Genomic DNA, 25,331 nt, shown 5'->3' with positions numbered 1-25,331 from the left:
CACTGTATGCATAGGAGTTCTGAGATAGAAATGCAATGAGATTTCATTTTTTTTAATAGCATTCACACACTGTTTCCCTGTTTGTACCTTTTAAGAATTCAGATTGCAATTGCTTTATCCAGTTTTGGAACATGCGTAGCCGGGGAGGGCGTAAAGAATATGATTGTAAATGTGTCACTAGAGAAAATGTAAAATCTAGTTGTTTTTGACATCTGCTTCATCAAGTTTTGGAAAAGCTGCAGATTTAGTTTCACTTACCCATGTTGGTTTTTTGCTTTTGTTTCCCCTCTTTTCCTCATCCTTTTCCCACTTTCAGCACTGCCCAAGGAATACCAGAAGATAGGAAAAGCATTGCAGAGCCTAGCACTGGTCTTCAGCACTAGTGGATACCAAGGTACTTCTATAGCTTCATTTGTACTTTGCTTAAAAAGAGGTATTTTAATTACATCATGCTACATTTTTTTTCTGAAGATCTTAATGCTTTCCTCTTTAAGGTTTAGATGTCAAACATGGTTCTGGAAAAAAATCTGAAACCTTTCTTTTGTGTATGTTATGGGGTTTTTATGTTCTAGTCTGCAATCTTGTCTTCTCTCACTGTATAATCCTGTGGTGGGTTGGTGGTGGTGGAAGAGTTTAGTTTGATCTCTTAATATATAAACTGGTGACTGACCTAACTGACCAAACATGCTGTAGCATTTTTGTGGTATCAAAGGGAAAGGAGAGAAAATGGGGCCTTGAAAATAGCTGTCACAGAACTATTGTGCGACTTCATGATACAACAACTCCACATGGTGATGGAGAACTTACTACAGTGTTTTATAATCCGTTATGTGGGCTGGAGGGTTGGCTACTGTAGCTTTTTCATGTCCTTCACCTTTGCTTCTCCTTCAAGAGCCCTAAAAAAGAGCCTGTCGTGTTAGGTATGAAAGTTGTGGGAGGGAAAAGGAGGTCATAAATTGCTCAAAGTTTTCCTAAAATATCATCTTTAGACCAAATTTTAAATATGTTAAGCTCTATTGAAGTTTTCCAGACAACTGGAAAATATTTCCTCATATATGGAGGGTGCCTGTTGAGTCAGTTTTCCCTGAGATTCTCCTTTCAAAGGTGTTTGAGGTTTTGGGGTTTTTTCTTTCTATACTTGATAGCAAAATTACTGTGTTCTAAAACCTTAAATGCTGTAGCATAGAAGCTTCCTGAAATGTTTCCTTAGAAACAATCTTAGAAATTTTAGTTGACCAGTACGTACTCTGACTACTCATCTATCTCTTGCTTTATAATCTTAAAACATTTTGCCCCATATGTACTAAAATGCAACCTTCTGAAACACAGATTCTCTGCTGCTGGAAGTATTGGAAATAGGCATTGTCCCCATAGCTTCTTCTCATCTGTGTCCTGTACTTCAACAGGACGACTGCTTAGTTAGAATTGAGCATAGCATATTGCCTCAAATGTCACTTTTGGATGTGAGAATGAAATAGGGATTTGCATGATTATGTATTCTTAGCATGCGTTAGAAAACTCTAAATCCTGCCTGGATAAAATCTGTAGCAGGAAGTATTTGGAAAGGACTGAAAATTGATTGGGCTCTAGCACCTTCTTTTGCTAGGGTAAAGGGAAAACGGTATGTCATAAAACTAGAGTACAAAATTGCAGATCAGCCTTAGAAAGGAGAGCTTTGATTTGATTTCCAGCATCTTTGAATGGTATGAAAAAATTGATCCTATGATAGTTTGGGAACAAGACAAGCATATCTCTTTGCTATTTGCCCAGTCATAGCTGGTTGCACCTGTATCTTGTTGAGATAAGTACCCTTCCTACAGATGCCTTTGCCTTGATTCCACGTTTTGCTCTTTTCAATAACTTGTGCCCTTATATTATTTCCAAATTAATAATATATGGGATTCTTTGCTTTTTAATTTGAATTCCCAGGAAGAGAGAGCAAGTAAGATGCAAATGTGGCTTTAAATGGCTTCATCACTGCTTCTCTCACTCTATCCTGCCTGCTGCTCATGTATGGATTCTCCTGATCATTCCATCAGGTACAGGTCTGTGGATTAAGCAGACTCTCTGCAAGAGATGTAAGCACCTGGATTTAAACTGATAGGGCACAGCTTTCCAGATCTCAGTATATAAAAGACATTGCTTCCAATGAAGAAGTAGTAGCTAGGCTAAGTATGATGTATGATTTTTCTGGACTGTCAGTAAATAGGAATGGCTCATTCAGCCATGCTTAAGGACACTCCGTTCAGTTTCTGTTGGGAGCTGAATCTCTTCATCCTTGTTTCTTTTTTTATTTGGTTGGGTTGGTTTTTTTTGGATTTTTTTGTAATACTAGTGTTCTGAAAGTTTAAGCATATAGGCCTCTGATAATTGCAATGACTGATTTGATGACAGAAACATTTCTAGCTACTGGTAACTGACTACTGACATACTTACTGCATTTACTGTTAGTTGGTTCATTTGCATAGTTAGGATGGGATGTATCTATTGCCTGTACCACTTTCATCAGTGATGCCTGCTTGCTCTGCAAAGCTTTATGTGTAGTGATGTCTACTGCCTTCTCTCCTAATTTCTAGCCTAAAATATTTAAGATTGCACCAGGCAAGATACACTTGTTAATCTGACTCACTCTAGTTCTTTTTCTCATGGTACAGAATGAGCCTTATCTATTCATTGCCAGCCCCAGTGTGTGTTAGAGAGTATTTGCAGAGGCAAGGGTACCTTTAAAACTACTAAGAACACACTGAGAGGTTCTGATTTAACTTGGTTATGGGCTTATGTGTTGTCCAGTTGGTTCCAAGAATGTGCACTTTGCAAACATGATCCTGGTCCAAAAATGCATATTGGACAGTACCAGAACATGCCTGGAAGTGTCCTGCAGCCTGGCAATGTGTTGCCTATGTTACTGTGTCATAGGATACTCTTAAGATTAACACAGCCTCGAATAGCATGGCTTCTCTTTTGCGGTACCAAATCTGGAGGAGTCTTTCTCCTATATTAAGAAAATGTGAATGACTGGTATGCCATTCAACCATAGTAAGATCTCCTAATCCTACATCACCCCTCAGGAATTCTGTTAGGCAGTTACACACAACTTTCGCTATCCTGTCAGCAAGCAACAGGCAAATCCTCCTTTACAAGCTGCTTGTGTGCTGAACGTATCAGTTGGAGGTGTACTTATCAAGAAATGCTTTGCTGCAAGTATTTGCTGCTAGTAAACCAAACTTTGTGATTTTCCCTACTGAATTATATTAAAATGTACTTTGAAAAGAAAACAAAAGTACTTCTTATAAAAAAAAATTCATCTGTCCCAGTCAAGACTTGGAGTATTAGTTCTCCCAATATGTCTGGTGCATTCCTTCTGAAATAATTATCACTGGCATTTACCAAGCAGTTGAACTGCTAAGAGATGTTCTATTAAACATCTACAAAAGGCTCCTCAATAGTTTTATGTCTTTATTCATCTCCATATGACGGTATGCAGCCTGTAAATCAATGTAAATATCTGTTTCTCCTTGTGGTTGGGTTGAAATATCTGTGGAATATTACTGGCCATTTTAACTGCTCTTTTTATAGCTACCTTCAGTCAATGCTTTTAGGTCCTCTCTGTTTCTTCTGGGCATATATGTACTCAACGCTAACATAATTTTGTTATAAATGTCAGCAACATCTGGGGCTTTCTGCTATTCCGTTGATTAAAGAACCCCTGACATCTTGGTGTATCCTTGCACTGGGACCCAACTCAGCTTTCATGGACCGAGTTAAGAAGGCAATTTCTAGCTTTGCATTGGTTCAGAAGCTGAGAATACTGAAAATAAAAGATGATTGGTTTTGGGAGGGTTTGTCTAGGTCCTTTGAACCTCTATGAAGGTTCCTTGAGTGAGTACAGAAGGGGAGGGTTTTTTTGTTCAAGTTACATATGCATATATACTCTTCCTCTTTTGTTTTTTATGGCATTATAAAATGAACAGCAATATCTAGACCAACCTGGCTTCTGACTCTGAAGCCACACCATGTTTTATCCCAAAATCTAGGAGACAGTTGCCTAAGCAGCAGTTACTTCAAGGTTACTTCTGAGCAGATAAAAGAATTCTGAAATACTGAAAATACTTAAGCCTTAAGCCTGAAATAATAAGATTGATCACCCTCCAATTTTTAAAATTGTTTTACAAAAAGGTGAAGATATGTTATGAATTGTGTACCTCTTGAGTCTCACAATGGGAATTAGTGTTGGTTTTATTTTTATTTTATCCTAACAGGCCCAAATAGGAGAAAAAGAGTGATTTGTTTAGCAGTGTTTGTGTTACTGGACTGATTAGTTCTTAGGATTGGTCACAGCTTTTTGACCTTATGAAACCATTCTAATGGAAAGTAGGAATTGATTGATAGAACTGAAGCAACATTCAGTCATTACCTTGTTTCCTTTAGGACATGCTAAAATGAAGGAATCCTAGATAATAAATCTCTAATGTAGATTAGACCATATGTTGTAATAAAACAAGATACTTTAATGCTCAGATTAATCATTAATGAAATCTATGGTACTTTTCAATTAAGTCACTGATTAATATCTATAGAATAAAATTAAAAAGTTCATAAAAGACTAACCACTGCCTAATATCAAAACATGTCTGAAAGCATAAGAAAACCTTTTTTCTTAAACTAAAGTTTGACATCTGCAAACTATACCTTCGCCTTTCTACTCTCTACCTCAATTTGCTTTCTGTACTGTTGACTACGAGCTTTGGACAAGCTAACATGGATGGGAAGGTGAAGTGGCATGAAACATACAAGAATGTAAGGCTTGTTTCCATCTTTGTCTCACGTAGCCTGTCCTGTTAGTAATACACTGTTATAAGTGCTTGTGGTGCTGTCTAGCTTAGGATTTATAGTGATGTCTGTATTGCTAAGCATAGATTGTAGGGCCCTTTGATCTGTTTCATATGAGGATGAAAGTTAGAAACTCACTCTGAAAACCAGTGATTTTTACAGAGCTTGAAAATATTATCTAAGAGTACTCTAAAGGATCAGCAGTCTTTTGTCAAGGAAAAAAGTTACTTGAGCCTCCTTTTGCTTCTCTGACCTTTGAACGGTTATGATCCAGGATTGTCAGAGAGCTCAGGACTAGTAGCACATCAGCTTTGTCAGTCCATCTTTTGTAGCCCTCCTCATTCTTCCTTCCTTTCCATCCTGGTAGACTTCCTGTTGCCCCATGTGGAAGAATACCTGTGTATTTAAACTGCTTAAAATTATTAAATGTGGAAGTAAGTAGTGCTAGTACTGTGGTAGAACATTAATTTTCTACAAGACCTCCAGTTTTCCTCCTTTAATGTTTTTTTTTTTTAATTCTCTTATTTCTGCTGGTTATGAAAGGATGGCTAGCCATTTATTATTGTAAACAGGTTATTTTATAAATTTGCTTGAATCAAGACAAGTTTTTTGTTGTAATTGACTTACTGTAATTTGCACACTGATGTTTACTTCTAGGAGAATCTGATCTCAATGGAGCAATAACAGAAGCAGGGAAAACTTACGAAGAAATTGCCAGTCTTGTAGCAGATCAGGTAGGAGTATTATGAATGCAATGGCGTAGTGTGTACAAACATATCACCTGTTTGGATTCCTTCTGACTTTTCTTTTTTCCTCTTAGATTAAAACATAGCTGCTAGTGCTATAGACCAATTAAATTGCTATTAACACTTCTAAATGCATTTTCATCTTCTTTTCTGCTCTGTGTCAGCTCAGGGGGAATGTGATGAGAGGGCATTTCTGTTGGTCAGAAAGGCCACTTTCTGGTTTCTAAAGTACTAAAATGATTGTTTGGTCTTTAAATGTGTTCATTTTTTGATATCTGTGAATTGTCTTCATTACTGATACAAAAGAATGATATTTAATCAAGGATAGAGTTTCTGCCTTCCCTCTGCATTCCCCACATCTGGTCTACAGGATCCAGATTTTGCTTGCTCCTTATGGGGGAATACCTGTGTACTGAAGCTGCTTCATTGCCTTGACATGCAGTTGCCTGCTTCAGTAAAAATCTGGCTCAAATAAACCTTGATTGGTGTTGGAGACACACATTGATGTTTAGCATGTTACACTTAAAGTCTCCAAAATGCAGATCCTCTTTATCTCAAAGTTGAGTCTGAAATTTCTTAAAACATCTTTCCACATTGACAACTAAGAAGATGCACCTGTGCATGTGCATATTTGTATATGTAATGAGAGACTGTACTGGAAACTCTTCTTGGGTGAAAAGGCAAAACCCCACCACTTCATGAGCTAGAATTAAATGAAACAAAGAAAAGAGGCATCTGCACAATGATGCTCAGTGATTTGCTCTAAAAATCTTATATTTTTTAAAAAACCCTTTTCATATATGAAAAACTTGCATAAACAAATAATATTTTGGTTTGGGTCTTCTCGATTGTTTCCTTCCCGTTTTTCCCCTTTGCCCTTTCTTGGCATCATAGTTTCTTTTCTGTGGTCTTAATTTGCCACAGGTACTTTTACTTATGCTTATGCTTTGTTTATTAGCCAAAGAAAGATCTTCACTTTTTGATGGAAACAAATCATGAATATAAGGGATTTCTTGGTTGCTTCCCTGACATCATAGCAGCACATAAGGTATGTGAAGAGCCTTTCTTTTTAAGGGCTGGGCAGTGGGGACAGCAGCAAAAGTGGTGGTATGGTACCCTGCATTTGTGCAGCAGACTGGCCCCTGCTGCTGAAACACTGGAAGTTTCTGTGAAACTGGTGTGTTGATTTTTAAAATGAGAAGTACTTAGAGGCAAGAAAAACTAGAAATTCTTTCAAGAATACCACAACTTTCTGCTATAATAGAGCAGTAGAAGGTTCATGATTTTCTTCAGGTTGACTTCATGTCCCAGTGGAGCGAATAGCAGTAGTGTAAATTTGTAATATTTGAGCCTTATATGATAGTTGTTAATAAAACCATATGTGTATTGTAGGAAAACTTGTGTACACTTGTGTGGCTGGCTTGCTGATATGTGATAAATAATCATGCACTGCACTGAAGTTTCTTTAATATCAAAAACCAGAGACCAGAGCTAAGCTCTCACATTTCTGGGGGGAAAAAAACCAAACAAAACCCAACCAACAAAAGCTATGGTGTGTAGTTTTGGATATTCTGCCTTTTTTTTTTTTTTTTTTTTTTTTTTTTTTTTTTTTTTTTTTTTTTTTTTTTTTTTTTTGGTCATAGATTTTTCCTTATGATCATGTGTTTGCTGCAATGTATTTAAGGAAACAAAATATTGTGAAGTATTAAAACAAGTGCACAAATATGTGGGGTTGGGTTTTTTTTGATCACTTGAAGTATTAAATGTATAAAACAAGAATATTAGAATATACTTCTGAGAGCAACAAAGATAAAAGCGTATCAGATTTGTGTGTTCTTTCTTCAGGACATTTCAGTCCCTCATCCCACAGAATCATTGGGGGAAAATATCATTAAAAAAATCATAAAAATATCATAAAAGGAGAAGAAATATTTTTAAAACTTGAAACATAAGCCTACTGCCAAGAGACGTGTAAATAGATTAACTTGCATGTTGTTTGGCACAAATACATTGTGTAGGGGAGGCATATCTTTTTATGCTTGTTATTTATGTGACTCGAGGATTTTCCTGAATCAATGGCTGTACATTGCAATGAATTGTAGTCTCTTGAAAAACAGTGTTCTCTTGTAAAATGTACAGAGAAGGTTCTACAAGCTTTTGGATGTCAGTTATGTTGGTCATCTGTAATTTGAAGCTTGGTCCATTTGTCCTTTTTGTATATATCCTTGTGTATTACTGCCTGTACCAAACTCAATTTGCTGATAACTCTGATCATAGCTGTGTTTGAAGTCACTTTTTGCAAGGACTCTTGGAATCAATAAAGTGAAATTACAACCTTTGGATGAAAATGTGAGAAGGCAGAATCAATCATTTTGTGTACATATGTGTACTGAATGCAAACTCAAAATGTAGATAGTGGCATTTTAGATTGCTATGAACACCCCTAAGTTGACTACTCTTTTAATCTTTCTGCATTTGGTTTCTACAGGGAGCAATAGAAAGAGTGAAGGAAAGTGACAAGTTAGTTGCAACCAGTAAAATAACGCCACAAGACAAACAGAACATGGTGAAACGTGTGAGCACCATGGCTTATGCACTACAAGGTAAACCAAATTTTGAGCTAAATGGCAGTGTTGTAGACCTCTGAAGGACTTCTGTGTTTCTCTAAATTGGAGTTATTTTGCATCTCCCTTTTTTTAAAAATCTCACATCGCTCTTGCAAAAGACACATATTTTGAAAATGCAATTTAAAAACCCCAAGACAAATTCCCCAGGCTGATTCTTTGATTTGGAAGTGATAATGTCTCAAATTAAAAGCACAGACCCAGGTGCACAAAGCAGGTCATCATTAGCAGAAGTGTTTTTCTGACTTTTAGTTTAGTCAGACATAATCCATCTCCCAGCTGAGATTCATGTTCTTTTGGATAAGATCTCTATTTCCTGGATTTGTTTTGAATGATCTTTTTCCTCTTTAGGTTAGAGGTGTTGTAAATAGAAGGTGCAGCACACCGCACTAGAAAAACTGGCGAAGTGAGGAGTCAGGCTCAATCCTGCAGGATATCAAGCCATTAAGTGCACCATGTTACTGACTTCAATAAGATTACTCATTACTGAGGGGGTTGCATCATTTGTAGATTATTTAAAGCCAAGAGTACTCGATATGTGATGTGATGAAGTCAGAGCAGCACACAAAATTGATTTTAAAAACAACCAAGAAAACTCCCCATCTCCTTCCTCTTAGTCACAGTGATGCAAGAGGATTTGTGTTGTATGTGTGGTAATTGTGGAAGAGACCTCTAGGATGACTTTTACAATGTAGCATATTTCTTCTCTCTCCATTGATATCCTAAAATATATTTAACAACTTCTTTCAGCCATAAGCTGGGATCTGAGAAGAGATGTAGAAATTGGTGTTACAAATTCAAGTAATGCTGTTTCTCAGGTATCTATTGAAACAGCGTAAGTCAAGAAGGAGTCACACACTACTGGTTGTATCTTTTTTGTTCTTTTTTGTTGAGCTAAGTATTTACAGTTGTGGCTTACATCTTGATATCTATACCCTTAGAAATCTGAATGTCCAAGCCAAAATTCTGTTGGAAACCCTTCAGGAAGGAACACTTACCTCAGTAGAAGAAAATTCTGCTTGTATTTTTTATTGAATCTTTGTGCACTTGAGTATTGTAATACAAGAACCTGGCTTTGTCCAAGAAGTGCCCAGGTTGGTGTGTAATTGACCCCCTACCAATCTGACAAACAGTTCCACTATAACTTGAGTGCTGCAGGCAGAACAGGTTGTGGAAGCATGAGAACAGTCCTCCCCTGCTGGCAGGGCTGGACGCTGAACTTGCTGCAGAGTAACTAACTTGAACTGAGTGAAACTGTTCCTAATTATAAATGCTTCTGTTAAATAATTTGTCTCCTGGGTCTGATTGCAGCTGAAATGAATCACTTCCACAGTAACCGGATCTATGACTACAACAGCGTCATTCGTCTCTATCTGGAGCAGCAGGCACAGTTCTATGAAACGGTAAGGGACAAGACTTCAGCAGTGTTTGCTTGGCATGTACTGTGCTGCTACTTTTATAGGAAATACAGGGTTTAATCCATGCTCCCACAGAGCAGATATCTGAAAAATTGTACAAAAACTTGTAAAAGGAATTGAAAAAACCCTGAAAACTGAAGGAGTGAGTTAAAATAGTATTTTCCTATAGATACTGTCCTAGGTACATGATTGTTACAATAAACCCATTAGAACTAAGAACCACTGTTCAGAAACCACATTGTTGATAGCTTGACTTTTTTCTTCCCCCCAAATGCCGGTACTAAGGTTACGAAGAATTTTAGTTCTCCGATGTGTAGTAAGCAAGGCCTGCTGCACTGAACAGAACAATGAAACATTTTGACAAAACTTTCCTCCCATAGGATGGGAGTGAGAAGGGAAGCCTTTGTGATTTAAAGCCTGATATATACAAGTGTGGGGCAGGAGGGACAAGAACGTTTCAGGTGACATTAAATATTTTCAATCTGAGCACTCTCTCTACCACTGTAGTTCTCATTTAACAGTGTTCTAATGCATGTATCCTTTGTGATTTTTTAAAATAAACCAAGAACAAGGCATCTAATATGATATGCTGGTAAAACATTTGAGTTTGAATGTGCTGCAGCCTGACTTCTATCACTAAAAGGAGTCTCATAAGTAACTGGTGCCCCTTCACAGCTGTAAAAATTGCCAGTGGAGCTTCAGAGTTACCTTTAGAGGGTGACAACTGTAGGTCCCCCATCAAGTCACTTTGGTTACTTTGCTTGACACATCTGGTGAGGTTAGGCTTAGGTTGCCCCTTACCATCATTCAGCCTCTTGTCCAGTCTATTTCAATCCTCTGGCTGCAGCCTCAACAGTTTTCTTCTACCTATGCTTTCTCCCCCAGTACATGTTCATATGTGGGGTCATGGCTACCATGAGAACTGTGGGGAGTGCACAGTGCATCTGTTTTGATGTTTCAGCCTTGCTTCAGCAGGGACGTGGGCTTCCTAGAAAATCTGTTCCTGTAGCTCTCTGGTGCAGTGCAGTGCTAGACAGGCAGAATAACTGCCCTGTCTACAATGTTTTCTCCAAAACAACTGGAGCAGTGAAAGTACCAAATGAATAAGGCAGAAAGTGTATGTATGAGAAATCTTTATAGTGGAATGTTTTGAGAGTCTTGCATACACAAAATCTGCATTAATGCCTGCAGTTTTTCATCGCATGGGGGAACACCCAATTTCTTAGCCTGCAATCATATTTCTGCACAGTGTAAAGTGACTACATATTAAATATCTTCTGTTTCTTTGTTTCAGATTGCACAGAAGCTGAGGCAGGCACTCAGCCGCTTTCCTGTGATGTAAAGAATAAGGAGTATTCAACAATACGGAACAACTCCAAAGTGCTTTTCTGATGTGGGGGCAATGCTCATAAAAACTTGTTACCCTTTGCAAAAAAAAAAAAAAAAAAAAATCCCAAAAAACCCCAAGCCAACAAGAATCAGTTGCAAAAGAAAGTATTATTTCAAATTTTACTTTATCGGCCTAAATCATACAATAAGGCTCTCCTGTCTTGAAAGCTCTCCCATTTGTTGTATCATTATTTAAATAAAACCAGCTAGGTAATGCTGTCAGTTATAGGGATCTAAATTATCAAACTGATATGTTGCCATGGACTTCATGAAGACTTGTTTGTCAGATGTTCTTCCAAAAACTGTGGATCAACACCAGAGTGATGCATTTGTAGCTTTTTTTTTTTAAATGGGAAAGCAGACAAACTTAAGAAAATGACCTAATACTCATTATATTCAGTTGAGCTCTCCAGCAATTCAGTAACCAGGAGGAATTATATTCATGTATGTTTCTGGCACATGTTTGTGATAATCTTCTGAATGAATGCTTTGTTCTTAAGTTTTGCTTCCCATATGCAGCCATGGCATCCTGCTCTCAGTATGACTTCTGGTAAATATAAATCATTCTTCCCTCTCTTCTTTTTCCTTCTAACTAAATCTTGTTCTTGTGGTGCACCACCTCAGAGCTTATGTCAGGCTCACTTTTTCACTATGCACTGTGTAAGAAGACAAAGTCCAAACAAGGAATGAGCCATTCAGGAAAGTGTGAAAAACAGTTTTCCATACCAGCACTTTGACACCCCCAATGTCATGCCATAAGGCACTGATGTTTCTCAGTGCTGTACAGGGCCAGCTTCCCCTTTGACAGTTTGTAGTGTTTCAGCAGAGGGGACAATGCCACATCTAACTCCAATTAGTAGACATCCCCAAATTCCAATTAAGCTCAGGTCTTCGTGTAGTAGTATGGTGTGCTATTGGTTCAGGTTAACTTTTTGTTGCCTTCTAATGCAACCTCAAAGGTGACAAAAGTACTGAATAAGATCATTAATTATTACACAAACTCTGTTCTTTGATCATCATCTTTTATCAAGTGACTCAGTATCCTCTTCCATACTATTGAAATACCATTTGGGGCCTTGGCTTTTCACAGAATCAAACCAAAAAAAAGCCACCATCAACTGTGTTCACAATGGGCACCAAGTACAGTAATTAATTTCTTGCCATAGGCAAGCAGGAAAGCCAAAATGCAGTTTCTACTAGAATGTGCCTAGAAAATAAATTTTTTAGTTAAAAAAAAAAAAAAACAAAAAAAAAACAAACAAAAAAAAAAAAAAAAAAACAAAAAAAAAAAACAACAAAACAACTAAAAAGGCATTTTACCAATAAGCCATTCTAAGTGACGGGTACAGTCTGCCAGTTCAATAGTTGCCTTACTCTGTTTTGCATTGGTGTTACTTTTCTGTGCTAGAAGGAAAAACTGGGTCTGCCTGAATAACCTGAAACCAAACCAAACCAGACTAAGCCTAAGTCTAGATGCTTCTCAGTGTCACGAGTTTTGTTCACCTTTTGTAAACCTTGTCTTTTTCTCCTCCCAATTTTAGTTTGCTTCCAAAATTCCATAGTGCATTTTTGTTTGATACAGCCATTTAAATATGTACAAATTGTAAAGAATGTGTATAAATGTTTTACACCAAATGTAAGATCTGCTTGCATGTAGAAGCAGCTTATATAATAAATTGTTACAATATGTACAGTAAATTCTGAAATCACTTTTTCAAGCCAGCATTTTTTTAGCATTTGTATATTCACTTTTTGGTAATGAAATCTCTTTGTAACAGACTCTTCATTTGGGAGGGGGAAGGGGGTTCTTTTTACCAATCGTTAAATAGCTCCATATGCACTAAAGTTGAAAGCTCTTTATCTTGAATAGATTGTTTGGAATCTTAAGTGTAAGCTCTGCATTCCCAGTGCAGGGAAGCGATGACAGTAGCAACTGTGTCAGATGCAACATTTTGGCAAAAAAAAAAAAAAAAAAAGAAAAAAAAAAAGAAAGAAAAAGTGTTTAAAAAAGTGTTTAAAGATTTCTAGTAAAATGAAGTTAAACTGATAATAAATATTTATGTATATCCACCAGACTATTTTATCTTTTTTTGAAATCATCATGTTGGTTTTTAACAGGGTGAGTGCAGTATGAGGCAAATCCTCCCTGTAGCTATTCACCAGCTTACACACGGGCCAGCTGAGGAATGAGGAAACATCCATGTGTCTTCCATAAAGCAGGCATCCCAACTGGATGGTATAATAGTGCTAGTGACTGCAAACCAGCAAAGGCTATGCATATGTTGTAAGCTTTCTTTATTCAGGTCAGTCCAGCTCGTGGTTGATGGAACCCTCCTGACTACAAATAAGTAGTAGAGCACAGTGCTACTGTGTATTCCTGGCTTTGTGTCAGCATGGTATTTATCCCGAATAGAAATCTGATTGTCTTTGATATTTGTTTTTTAAATTAGACATGAATAGTGGCATCGTTTAATAGCATGAGTTGGGGGCAACAGAAAATGTGCACACTAAAGATGTAGTCATAAAACAGAAATAGCAAGTTAGGGCAAGGCTTGAGCACTGCTGTCCTGTGTTTTGTTTGTCATAGCTGAATAATTAGTGTCTGCAGTATCAACAAGTCTTACTACTATTTCCTGGCGAGCCAAACACTGGCATTAGCCCAGTGACTTCAAAAAAGACATCAACTGCCCAAGCTGTTGGGTGTAACTTCATACTTTAATTGCTTATTCCGTTACTGCAACTACATCCATTTTTAAAAAATAAAAACGTAGCTGTACAGAGAGGAAGGATACCTGCATTTCTTGTTTGCAATCCAACATGAGATTAGACTGCAGCAGCAGACTCTGTTACAGGGTGTGGTTTTGGAGGTGTACTGTTGATTGCAATTAGAGAGTTCTTCAATAAGTCCTAACTTTACATGAGTATGGAAATGTTTACACTCCTGAGCAATTCCTGTTTTCTGTGACAAGATAATTGAGAAAGTTCTACCATAACATACACACAATTCTGTAAATCCTAATTAAATAATACATCAATTTTACAGTTACCAAAATTAGTCTAATTCAGGCTCTTAGAAGGAATTCAGACTAAGAGCCTTGTAAAGAAAACTCTCACAAAGGAAAAGATGCATCTCTTGTACCGTGGCTGAGTTTGACATACACCAGACACTCTGCCAGTCTGGATTGGCCAAAATTACTCCCTTCACAGCCTCAGGAAGTGCAGTCCAGCAGCAAGGAAAGCATTCACTAGGCAAGTGTCTTGTTACTGCTGCTTCTGCCTTTTGTAGAGCTTCCCACGAAGACGTGTGCATGCACCAGGCAGAGGCCAGTTAGTTGGCAAGGGGCAGGGGTATCTTTGGTCAGTGGTTTTATTCACATACTTTCCTATAACTCTTCTGATAAAATTAATGCTAACACCTAAGGTAATCACTTGAGCATAAATAAAACTTTTTTCCTGTCTAAACAACCCTAACAAAAACAGCCTTATAGAATTAGAAATATATTGGTTGGCTGGTGACCAATCTGCCCATTCTGTCGCGTGGCAATGTCAGTTACACCCATGCTGTTTTAAAGAACATCTGAGTCACAACTTGGATTAGCTGTTTTTTCCCTTTTTTTTTTCCTTCCCATGGCTCTTTGCACATGAGTTGTGACTCTGAGATTTTGCAGTATCTTTGGGATACTGAAATTAAACTGGCTTAATTTCCTTGTCCTGTAAAGAATGTGTTTGCCTATTTTTAATCTTCTGGGCCTTTTAATCTTTCCTGATTGGCCAGATTTTTTTAAAACGATCCTAATTTTTTTGTGTTCCTTCAGATTCCAGCTCTTACTGCCTTCCTGCTGAACTTTCTGAACTTTAGGTTCTTCTCATTTACAGATTAAAAACTGTTTGCTTCACAATAGGATTTATTAGTTTCTTTGAACTGATGCTGTCTATCTGAAGCCAGCTTTATCATTTTTACTAAATATAGTTCTTCCCTTATTCTAACCTGTGGCTGTATTCTGTTAAAATACATTTTTGTACGTCACAGTTTTCTGTCAGGGCTGAAGTAAGACTGCATGTAATACTTACTATTTTCTGTTAACAAGAGACTTCTGCTACCCTTAGTTTTCCTTTTATACCTACCATCTTCAACAACTATTCATTTTTAAAATATATTTGCTAATAAACTTGTCATAGCACACATTTGTCAATTCAAGGTCACTTTTAATTCACATTGCCTTCTGTTGCAATTAAATCTCAGTAGATCTCGATCTAAAACTGTTACTCTTCAGTGGTTTTTAGTTTTGTGAAATGTCATTCCCAAAAACCCCAAATATTTGATTAACTGTTTTCCTAAAAAGTATGTAATTCTAAAGCTGTAATTAAGTTCCTAGCTCCAAGAGGTTTGTTAGAGGTTATCTTAGAAGAATAACAAACAATAGAATTTTAAAAATAATGGAAAATATAGAGAGATTGTGGGGACTTTTAAAAAATAAGTTTAAAGTGGTTTGCTTTCTTTTGAGTTGTATTTTAGTTATTTGACCTTAGTTATTCACCTGTCCCTATTAAACTGCTTGTCAGAGCATCCCCTCACACCCACCTGTGTGATTATGTGATGCCTCAATGACTAATGAGTTTGGTCACTCACAGAAGACACAAAAATAGTGGGACAGCAGACTGAAGTTTATAGAATGAGGATTGTAAATAACATGCTCTCTTCCTTTTGATACCAAAAGAGAGGATAAAGGGGTTGAAAACAGGGCAGTAATAAATTGAAAGACAAGACAAGCCTTTTATTTGTGACCATTTATAACAGCATATCTGAAGAAAATCAGTCTGTTTAAAAAAAAAAACAAAACAAAAACAGTTGTGGATGAAACTGGATACTAAATATAACAGTACTTCCAATAGCAAAGCTAAATATTTATCAGCCTTCATTCAATCTGTAATTATATCAATATTTAGGTTTGTTAAGGTATTAGCTGTTGTATTCTATAGCCCTTGGTATAAGGAGTAGTAGCAGTTTCTAGGAGTATGAACTACTTGGAACAATAATTATGTAAAATTATTTGCAAATAATATTGCCATTTCAGATACAGTTCAAGAAACACAAACTCTTTGTAATAAATGTAAATCTAGATAGAAGTTGATCTCTTAATCCTATTAAATGAAAAGATTAAATGTATCACTTCATCATGTTCAGTTTTCTGCTTCATATTTTGGAGGAAGAGTATCTCCCTATTCGCATATGATCCTTGTGCATTGCCTGCTCATCAATACCTTTTTGGACCCATCAAAATTTATTGCACTTCTGACATACTTTGCACTACATTCACTTTGTTGGCATCTCTGAGACCCTGTATCTGATGTAGGGCAGGAGGGGGTCATTGTTGGTATGTTCTTGCCATTTTATAAGACTCTTGTGAGGGCTTTGGTAAGCACAGCACCCCCTTCAATACTATCAGCACTCACAGCAGTACTACAAATCTGAAATAACTACTGACATTTCTTAAATCCCTTAAAATTCTTATATGAGAATCCAAACTTTGTGTTTGGTTGGGGTTTTTAAACATGTCACTATAATGTCCAATGACAAGCTGGAAACAAAGCCCAAAATGAGAGAGTGACACTGTTTATCCAAAGTTCATCTATCTCTATTTTATTATCTTTAATCAAATTCCACGCCAAACACAGAATCTTGTCATGTTTAGTATATCCAGTAACTCATCAAGTTAAACTCTTGCAAAAGGAAAAGCTGCCTCAAAAGTAAGGGCCAAACAGGGGTGAGGGTCATTTTTCTAACTGTTGACTAGTTCCTGACTAGTTGAGTCGTATTTTTAAGCTCAGTAAAGATTTTGTTTAAAAATTCAACAGCTGCGATAGAAGTGAAAACTTAAACATAGCATCTGTTGCAATATAGTAGGAAAATATAAACCAGGCTGCTTGCTGCTGGGATGGATTTGCTGAGCTTGACACACTGCCCCAGAAGATTCCCATCTGACTGCACTCACCAGGACTGCACCATTCCAGACTGGTTATGCCAGCAGAGAAAACCAAGGAGTAAGAAAACTCTTCATGTGTCTTTCCTGTTTAAGTAGTGACATTTTTCTACTTGGTTACAAATTGGACCTACCAAATTTAAAGCAAGGACTTTTTTCCAAACCTTTGGGAAGGAGGTAGGTCTAGAACACTTCTTCCCTACTTTGAGCATATTTATGCTTTATTTTATTTATGTTTTATTGCTCTTTGGCAACAGATAAACTTTACTGGGATAACAACTTGTGCCAGTCTATCTGTTACTTACAGCCACAGTCTTAATACTTGGCAGAAAGGAAACAACATCCAAAAAAGCCTCCCAAACAAGTAAATCCACCATGCAACTGTTCATGAAAGTCTTCTAAATTTAAACCAAATTCACAATCAGTAAGAGGATGTTGCTATCCCCAGACTGCTATACTACAAAAGAAGTCTGCAGGATGGCTGCAGGATTTGGGATCTATTGGAATGTGCTGTAAAATCGTCACTGAAAAAGGGCAACTTGCAGGGACTGCAGTGGTTTCACAGGGGATTGAGGGACTGCTCCTAGAGTAAGAACAGAGTTCAGGAAAGTTGTTTGTAGGTGCTGTCTGGCACAGCTCCCCTCTGAGCAAGTAGTTCATATTGTAATGACACCTGACACACAGGTCTGGTGATGAACTCTGCAGCAAGGAGAAAGACAGGACAGATGTGCACTGTCACTGTCTGGTTCCAGCTCAGGCCCAGGATGCAATGACACCTCAGCTGACCCTCTGCAGCCAGCTAAGATCTTACAAAGCAAAGTGGTTCTGCCCTGTGCTTTGCCAAAGAGGCTGTGCCAGACAGCTGCTGGCCATGAGGGCAGAGAGGAGGTGTTGAGTGTGAGTGTAGCTGACTTCTGGCACGGTAAGGAAACATTCTGAGAAATCTGTCTCAGGATACCTTTGATTTTTCTCCTATGGGACTCCAGCTACCACTAAGTTAAACTCAATAGCCAGCATTGGGCTATTAGTTCAAGTGAAGATAAACAAAAAGTAATGTCATCATCCCTATCAGCATGCATAGATGTGCCTCTTACAGCAGCAGGTTGCTTAAAAGTACTCATAAAGAGTTCTCTGCAATATGTTGTATCCTGACTCATCCATTCTGAACAGCAGCTTCTAGAATTAAACTAAGATTAGTTAACCTGACTTCCCAGAGGCATTTTTAAACTCACAGAACATCTCTGCTTTTATTCAGGCAGACTATGAACTCTCTGCATCAGTGTTTCCATGTGGAAAGGATCTGCACTGATTCTGGCCCTTCCATGTAGTTTGCAATAAATCTCCAAGACCTAACAAATTCTATTTCAAATTTCTGAAATAAGTAAAGAGAGAATTCTGCTGAATTCCCACAAAAATATGCAGGGAACATTATTCAAGATAGCTACTTTGTAAGAGCAGCACAGGAAATCTGTCACTGCACCCACCTTTTTAAAAGACAGGGGAAGTAATTGCAATAGCTCTAGGTATCAGGGTCACTAATTACAGAATCTAACCATCAGTGGACCAACTGGGCAAAAAGCATCAGAGAATGAAACGGGGAGTGACAGAGAAGAGGAAGGGTAATGGGAGGGCAGCAAGAAAGGCAATCTAAAGAGCTACTGATGTAGAGGTGACAACAACAGCAGCAAACGCATTGCACACTGTAGTGAATTGTAGTGGACAGGGTCTGCGACAGAAGAATGGCTCTTACTCTTGGCTTCAGAGGGATGACATGAGCTGGCTTTCTCCCAAACCCACAGCTTTGCTGAGCTTTTCCAGCCAAACCCACACAAGGTCTTTCCACTACATGCCCCCTCCCTACCAAACTGCTGATATTATTTTGGCCTGCCCACACTCTGCTCACCCCTTCGCACGTACACCAGCATCCCCGGGTCGCTGGTACTACTGGGGTGACTGTAATGGTGGCTGAAAGTGAGGAAATGTCCTAGGAATTGAGCGCAGATGACACAGAAAGACAGTTTCTCCCCTCCCTTTCACCCAGGTAACTTTTGACAAACACACACAGAGACACACACATACTTGGAGTGGAAAAAAAAGAATAGTAGTCCGCAAATGAGTTTAAAAATTATGTTTACTTGCACATACACATAGTCTGTGGATTTAACTGGTGCATTAGGAAAAATGTTACATACCAAAATGTTTGTTCAAATAACTTTGAACCTTGGTATTCCCTCAGTTCTCTTTTCTGGTCTGTTCCCCTCATTCACACACTGTGCTTTGTCAGCTACCCCTTTAAAGCAGCACTGACAGAGGTAACACCTCATTCTGCAGTCCTTCTTTCCTTTCAAGAAAAACATACGCTATTCACTCTGCCTTCACCATAAATGGGGCTGTGAAATAGCTTGACTTCTTAGCCAGTTTGCTCTATTTTACTGTTTTAGTTTTAATTTAACCTTCTCCAGTTCAACACTGCTGGTATACCGAGGAACTCCATTAACTACTCTGATTTGAACTAGTTCACATTCACTGTCTTTTCAAACTATTCAGTCTAAGTTATCTTGCCATAAAGCTGCTGAGAAGCAGAGGAACACCTGAGATTTATTGCCCAATGCCATTCAAACTTTACAAAAAGCAGTTGAAAAAAAACCAAACCCCCAGTCTTTCAGGTAAACAAATATGTTCTCTTCCTTCATAGGAATATGCTATTACACTGCCTCTTGCTCCCCTTGCTCTTTGGTCTGAAACCCCTGGTAAAACTTAAAATTAATGGACAGGGCTTTCTAAAGCATGGGGAGGCATAATACCACAAAGCATCTGTTTATAAAATGAAACGAGAGAAAGCCTAACTTCATTTTAAAAGCACCACATATGCTGTACTAGAAACAACTCAAATGGAAAAAATGTTGAACATTTGATCACAGAAGAGCGAATCTATGCATGCAAGACATTTTGTGCTCCTTTTTAGACAGACTGAATGACTCTTTGCTATGTGGGTTAGTATCTGGCATACAACCAGTAGTCCATTATCAAAGGCATGAACTAGAAAGTCTGTATCTTAAGATAGATGCAACAAACAAATCCCAAACCTTAAACCTGGGGAATGTTTCCCACTGAATTTTGATGTACCAAGAGATTCTGAGATTCTGGATTGTATTTCAGATTTTGGAGAAATTAACCTACTCATTCCAGAGATGTAAGGCTTTTCTCAGTAGTTCTAGAATGGTGGTACTGGTTGTGAGGTGGCTGATTTGATTGTATTAAAGAAGTGTTCTCCAAATAGAAAACTATTTTTAACCCTTTTTTTCTATTCAAATCCTTGAATAAATCTGAAAGTTTTAAATGGACAATTTATGTCCAATATTCACTTTTGTTCACCAAAAAAAAAAAAAAAAAAAAAAATTCCAAACCACCTTAGTTTTACTTTCACTTAAGCTTTTGTGTTTTATATGAAAGAAAAAAAAACAGAACTGGAATGTGAGAGAACTTTAAGATATAAGCCTCCACTGGGTTTATATATACATTTCTGTTAACACAGAACATGTGCTCATCTCATTAACAAAATCCTGTTATATAATACTACAACTGTAAATAGCCAGTACTGGACATAAACTCAGTTAATGTGTCCTATTATGTTCAATCAACTCCCACCAATGTTTACACACAGAAAATTCATAAAAGATACTCTCCCTTGAATGTCTGATCCCACTGAGGGCAAACTAGAGTTAAATAAGCTTTAAATGAATTAACATTCATTAGTTATGAACGGAACATGGAAATGCCATTTTCTTTGCCCTCTCTTCCCACCCTCCCCCATTTTTAAATGCTTCATTATAGGTCTAATCTACCTTCCATGCTCCTTTGTTTTTTCAAGTATATTCTGTATTACCAAATAGGACAAAATAACTAAAGATTTTTATATTAACAGAATTAATTTACAAATTAATCATAGTAAGAGGGATCAAAAGTTAACATTTTCCTCAATAAATAGAGTGTACCATCAAAATTATCCAGAAAAATATGGAGTCCTGCTGTCACTTGCCTGACTGCATTTTGTCCTTGACTTTCCTGAATTTTGTATGATTTGGTTACTCTATAAATACAAGGGGGGGGGGGGGGGAGGGGTTTATTATTTTAAATTATTTAGCTTTCAGGTCCATTGTCTGAATCATAATCAGCTTTCTGTTGTGTTCTTGCATTGTCTGCTCTTGTATTCATCTGTTTCTCTCTGTCTAGTTACATCTCAACAGACAATGAAACTTAAAGGTTTTGAACAACCATGAAAACTCTGGTTTTCCTTCTTACAGATATGGAGCATCAACAGAATAGTGAAATTCTTACTTAAGAATGAAGTTAGGAATCACTTTGTTGCAGGCGGTCTCTTCCAGTAGTCCAGTGTCACACCATCTGTGACAAGGATGGCCACTATGTACTGCTGAAATGCCATAACTGGCAATGTGGGATTGCCTCTTCCTGGAGTTTTCTTCATAGCTGATTCATGGACAAAAGGAAGGCATTCCTTTTCCCTCATCAAATCTATATCCCTTGATATGGGGTAACCAATAAACTCTGCTTTCACTGTTGATAAGCAAGAGAGATGTGCACAATTTTTGATGATGAAGCATGTGCTCACTGAAGAAAAACTGCCAACATACTTGCTGCAGCTCTTCCTGTGCAGATATTAAGCAGCCCACTTTAAATTCGAATTTTCTATTTTATTAAGCATTTTGTTTTTCCCATCAGGAGCTCCAGAAAATGAGGCAAGGAGCAGTGGAAAACTCTGTGGCTTCCTAGTCCTTTGAACATGAGAAAGGGATACCTACAACTAATCATAAGCATGTCAGTCTGGAAGAAAGAATAAAAATTTTATCTGGTTGTCTGGTCACTATTACTGCCTAAATAAACGCCATCTGACTAATGCTGCTCTTCTGCACATAGTTTTGGGATGAAGAATGTTAAGCTTTAAAACAGCTGCTGTTACTGAAAATAGTCTCTTAATAAGAAAAAGCTAGTGCCTGTGAATGCAGTCGATCTGCCTCTCTAGAGAGCCCTCTTTCACTTAGCACACACAGAGTTAAAGTATAGGTGGAAGAGGAGGTGAGAAATTCCACTGACCTCCCAGCAACATAGTTTTTCATTAGCAGCATTTCTAAAACTGTTAGTAACTGTTAGTGAGCATCTTTCAACCACTTCTGGTACACCTTCAGAGCTTGAATTCACAGCCCAGTCTTCTGGCAATCTGGAGCTACAGGCTGCAGCCAGATAGGCCCTGACTCAGTCTGAGCCTAAAGCTAGTTTGCTTCTAGTCCAACCACCTTGAGCAGCCAAACCTGCACTGTTTATTCACTTGAGAAGGAAGTTTATTCACCCAAGCAAGGAGCTGTGAGATTTAGGCTACTGATGTACTTAAAGTCAGGCATATGTTTAGCTCCTGCTGAACCAGAAGCTCAGGTCTGAGCCCGTGCACCCACCCTCCCCTTCCAAATAATTGGTTAAAGAGTAATATGATACAGACTAATTAGCATTAAAAGTTTCTTTTTCCTGTTGTACGGATCACAGACCCCAATGGCAAGGAATAAGGGGAGCTTGTCAGGAAAGGTTGTAACCAGGAAGGGAAATTTGAAAATATTGTCACTAACTGAAGCAAAGAAAATGTCCCTGCATCTCTCTTCTTACACTCATGGCAAGGTCAAATGTACTTTGTCAAAATCTAAACAAAGCATACTAATTTATCACTCATGTTTCTCATGCTCTTCAGTTATTTTTGAGGAAATGATGTTGATGAGTAACAGTGACCTAGCTCAAACTGTATTGGATTGTCTCTGTAACAAAGTACCAGATGTCTTTTGCACATGAAGTTCTTTACTAGGCCAAGAGAAGTGTAACCAACTAGAATAGAAAGCTTTTCTCTCACCGACAGTGTTAAGAGTTGACATTAAAACCCCACAGTTACTTTCAGAGCAACATTTTGAACACTTTAGCCTAGAAGTTATAAATGCTTCTCTGTGTCAAAGTCAGCTGTAAATAAAATTCATTCTAATGTTAGCTAGAAAATGTGGAAATACAGTAGAAGTTTTTGCATACTAGCAGCAGTTACTTGTTTTGAATGCCATGTGCAGGAAAAAATATGCTATTTTCCCTATTTCTTTTCTACTTGCTAAAGTCAAAAGTTTGTCATAAAAGGCAAAACCCAAACTGTTTTCAATGACCTTGTAAGCACACACATTTCCTGAGGAATTTGTGACCACTGAGGCTATGTGCAAGTGGCCAAAAATCCTGAGGAAATGCCGTCATATATTTCATCTCAGAGCTTCAAAAAGTTACTGAAAAAGCTATTTCAGTAGCATAATATTGGACAAAGAAAAGTATCTTTTGTTTGTTTCTACAGTGTATCACCAAAGCTTTTTGAAGAGCCTCAGATTGCAAAGTTCACTCAATAGTACATAAAGACACACAAGTAATACTACAGGGACACCCATCCTATACCCTGAAGTCCAGGATATGGGGTTCACAAAGCTATGCCAGACAGAGAGCAAACAGCTAAGCCAAATACTCCTTGCTCTTTCCAGTTCTTCTAAACTCTGTCTTGCAACATCCCTGTTGTTCCTCTTCAGATGGTCTTCAGACAAACCAACAATGCCACTTGCTAAGAGCAGCATGAAGGACTCTTTTTCAGGGAGGCAGTTATCCAGACCCTGGAAACATCCATTACCAGGACCTAGAAGCAGGAGTCATTATAATGCACAGCAGTACTTCCAAGGTAAACAAGGGGCTGGGGAGGAGAAGGGGTTGGCAATTCAAGCCAAATGGAGTGACTTTGAAAAAGATAGAAGTCTTCAGACATTACAGAGGTACCACTGAGGTAGCAGCTGAATGCTTAAAAATATGCATAAACACAGTGTGGACATTGTCTTCAACACAATTTATGCCACAGGTGAGTTAACAGGAACTGAACTTGATTTAGTAGCTGAAGGCTGTGTCCTCCTACCATGGAGGCTGCCCCTAATATACCACCGTTGCAATTTTGTTTGAACTGCATTCCACACAGTTCCACAGTCAGCAAACATCAGACCTTAAGGATCCCTCCTCTTCTGATACAGAGGGAGAAGGATCTCCCTGCCCCTATGAAGACAGGAGCTGGAAAAGGAGTTGGAAAGAGAAAAGGTAAGCAAAGGGACACTGTTGCAGACAAGAGATATTCCACCCTCCAAAACAGTCCCACTATTCTATATGTTCCAAATAGCAGAGAGAGCTCACAGACATGTTGCTTCTCCCAGCTGAAGGCTGTAGAGGCAGCCGCAGATCACCTCCTACGTTTTGCTGTGGGAACATTCAGAAAGCAATGCAAAATATCTGTGACTGCTTAAAGGTAGAAAGAGTGATAAAGAACCACAAATGGGTGAAGAGGGGCAAAGAAGCTAGGATGATGAAATTGTCAAGGCAGGAGATTAAAAGGAAGGAAAACTCCAAAGAGAAAGGAAGATGAAATGAAAAATCGCTGAGGAGGTAATGAGGGTGTATGGCCTGGGTGAAAAGTGCTGTGCAAGAGGGAATGAGTTCACCTGAGGGACTCCTCAAATGACTGCAGGAATTAATGCTTCCATGATACTCACATACATAAGGTCCAGAGCAAGACAGCTCAATTCCAAATGTCTGCTAAAATATGATGTGTCAATCTCAACACTTTCCCTTAAAAATGGACTTCCATGCATTGAAACACAGAGAGACTGGTTAGATGAAAAGATCTTATCAAAAGAACACTTCTGCACACATCCCCAGTATATCGAGGAAGGTTCCTATATGAGCCCTAAATTTGGATGTCATTCTTTGTGAAGGAGGTTTGTAAAATCAATGGTTCTATTTACTGCTACTCTTCACTATTTTCTGATTGTTGCTTTCTCAGGCTTGTGTTTCTAACACAAAGCCTAATAACTGACTTACTGCTTTTTGAGTGGATGTACTGCAACTGGAACACACTGAAGAGATCTGTTTGTAAGAGATTAGAACAGACTCAGTCAGAGAGCCACCTATGAAGCAGTGTTTTGTCATACACACTGCTAAAGTTTTTCAGTTTGCCACCTTCATCTGAGTTTTTCCTCTCACATCATTATCCCCTCATAATGATTTGAGGTGCTAAAAAAATACTATCCCAGGTGCACCAATCCTTTCTTCAGTATTTTACCCAACAAATCTGTCAGTACAGTTTTTATTAACAATCCTAAATTGCGTGTTCTTGGAAATTGCAGTGAAAAGAACTAACGACAAAAATTATGAAGGAGTTAAAACACAGGCAAGAGAGGGACATACCTGTGTCCTCCCAGTGAGAGTTTGTTCTCATGATGGAGT

At 38.0% G+C, this 25,331-nt stretch overlaps 1 protein-coding gene across 2 annotated transcripts in view; it reads left to right on the top strand.

Moving 5' to 3' along the window:
- SNX9 (sorting nexin 9) overlaps positions 1 to 13,077 on the top strand; it is a 62,957-nt gene extending 49,880 nt beyond the window's left edge. For both annotated transcript variants that reach the window (XM_053938874.1, XM_053938873.1), the window contains exons 13-18: positions 317 to 394; positions 5,488 to 5,564; positions 6,535 to 6,624; positions 8,065 to 8,179; positions 9,512 to 9,603; positions 10,913 to 13,077. In XM_053938874.1, coding sequence (XP_053794849.1) covers positions 317 to 394; positions 5,488 to 5,564; positions 6,535 to 6,624; positions 8,065 to 8,179; positions 9,512 to 9,603; positions 10,913 to 10,960 — 500 coding nt within the window. In that variant the 3' untranslated portion in view covers positions 10,961 to 13,077. The remainder of the gene's footprint in view (positions 1 to 316; positions 395 to 5,487; positions 5,565 to 6,534; positions 6,625 to 8,064; positions 8,180 to 9,511; positions 9,604 to 10,912) is intronic.
- Positions 13,078 to 25,331: the final 12,254 nt, after the last annotated feature.

Source organism: Vidua chalybeata, chromosome 3 (assembly GCF_026979565.1).
Source record: "Vidua chalybeata isolate OUT-0048 chromosome 3, bVidCha1 merged haplotype, whole genome shotgun sequence".
Lineage (NCBI taxonomy): Eukaryota > Metazoa > Chordata > Aves > Passeriformes > Viduidae > Vidua > Vidua chalybeata.
Note: the sequence above shows the minus strand (reverse complement) of the source record. Positions and strands in the feature narration are given on the sequence as shown.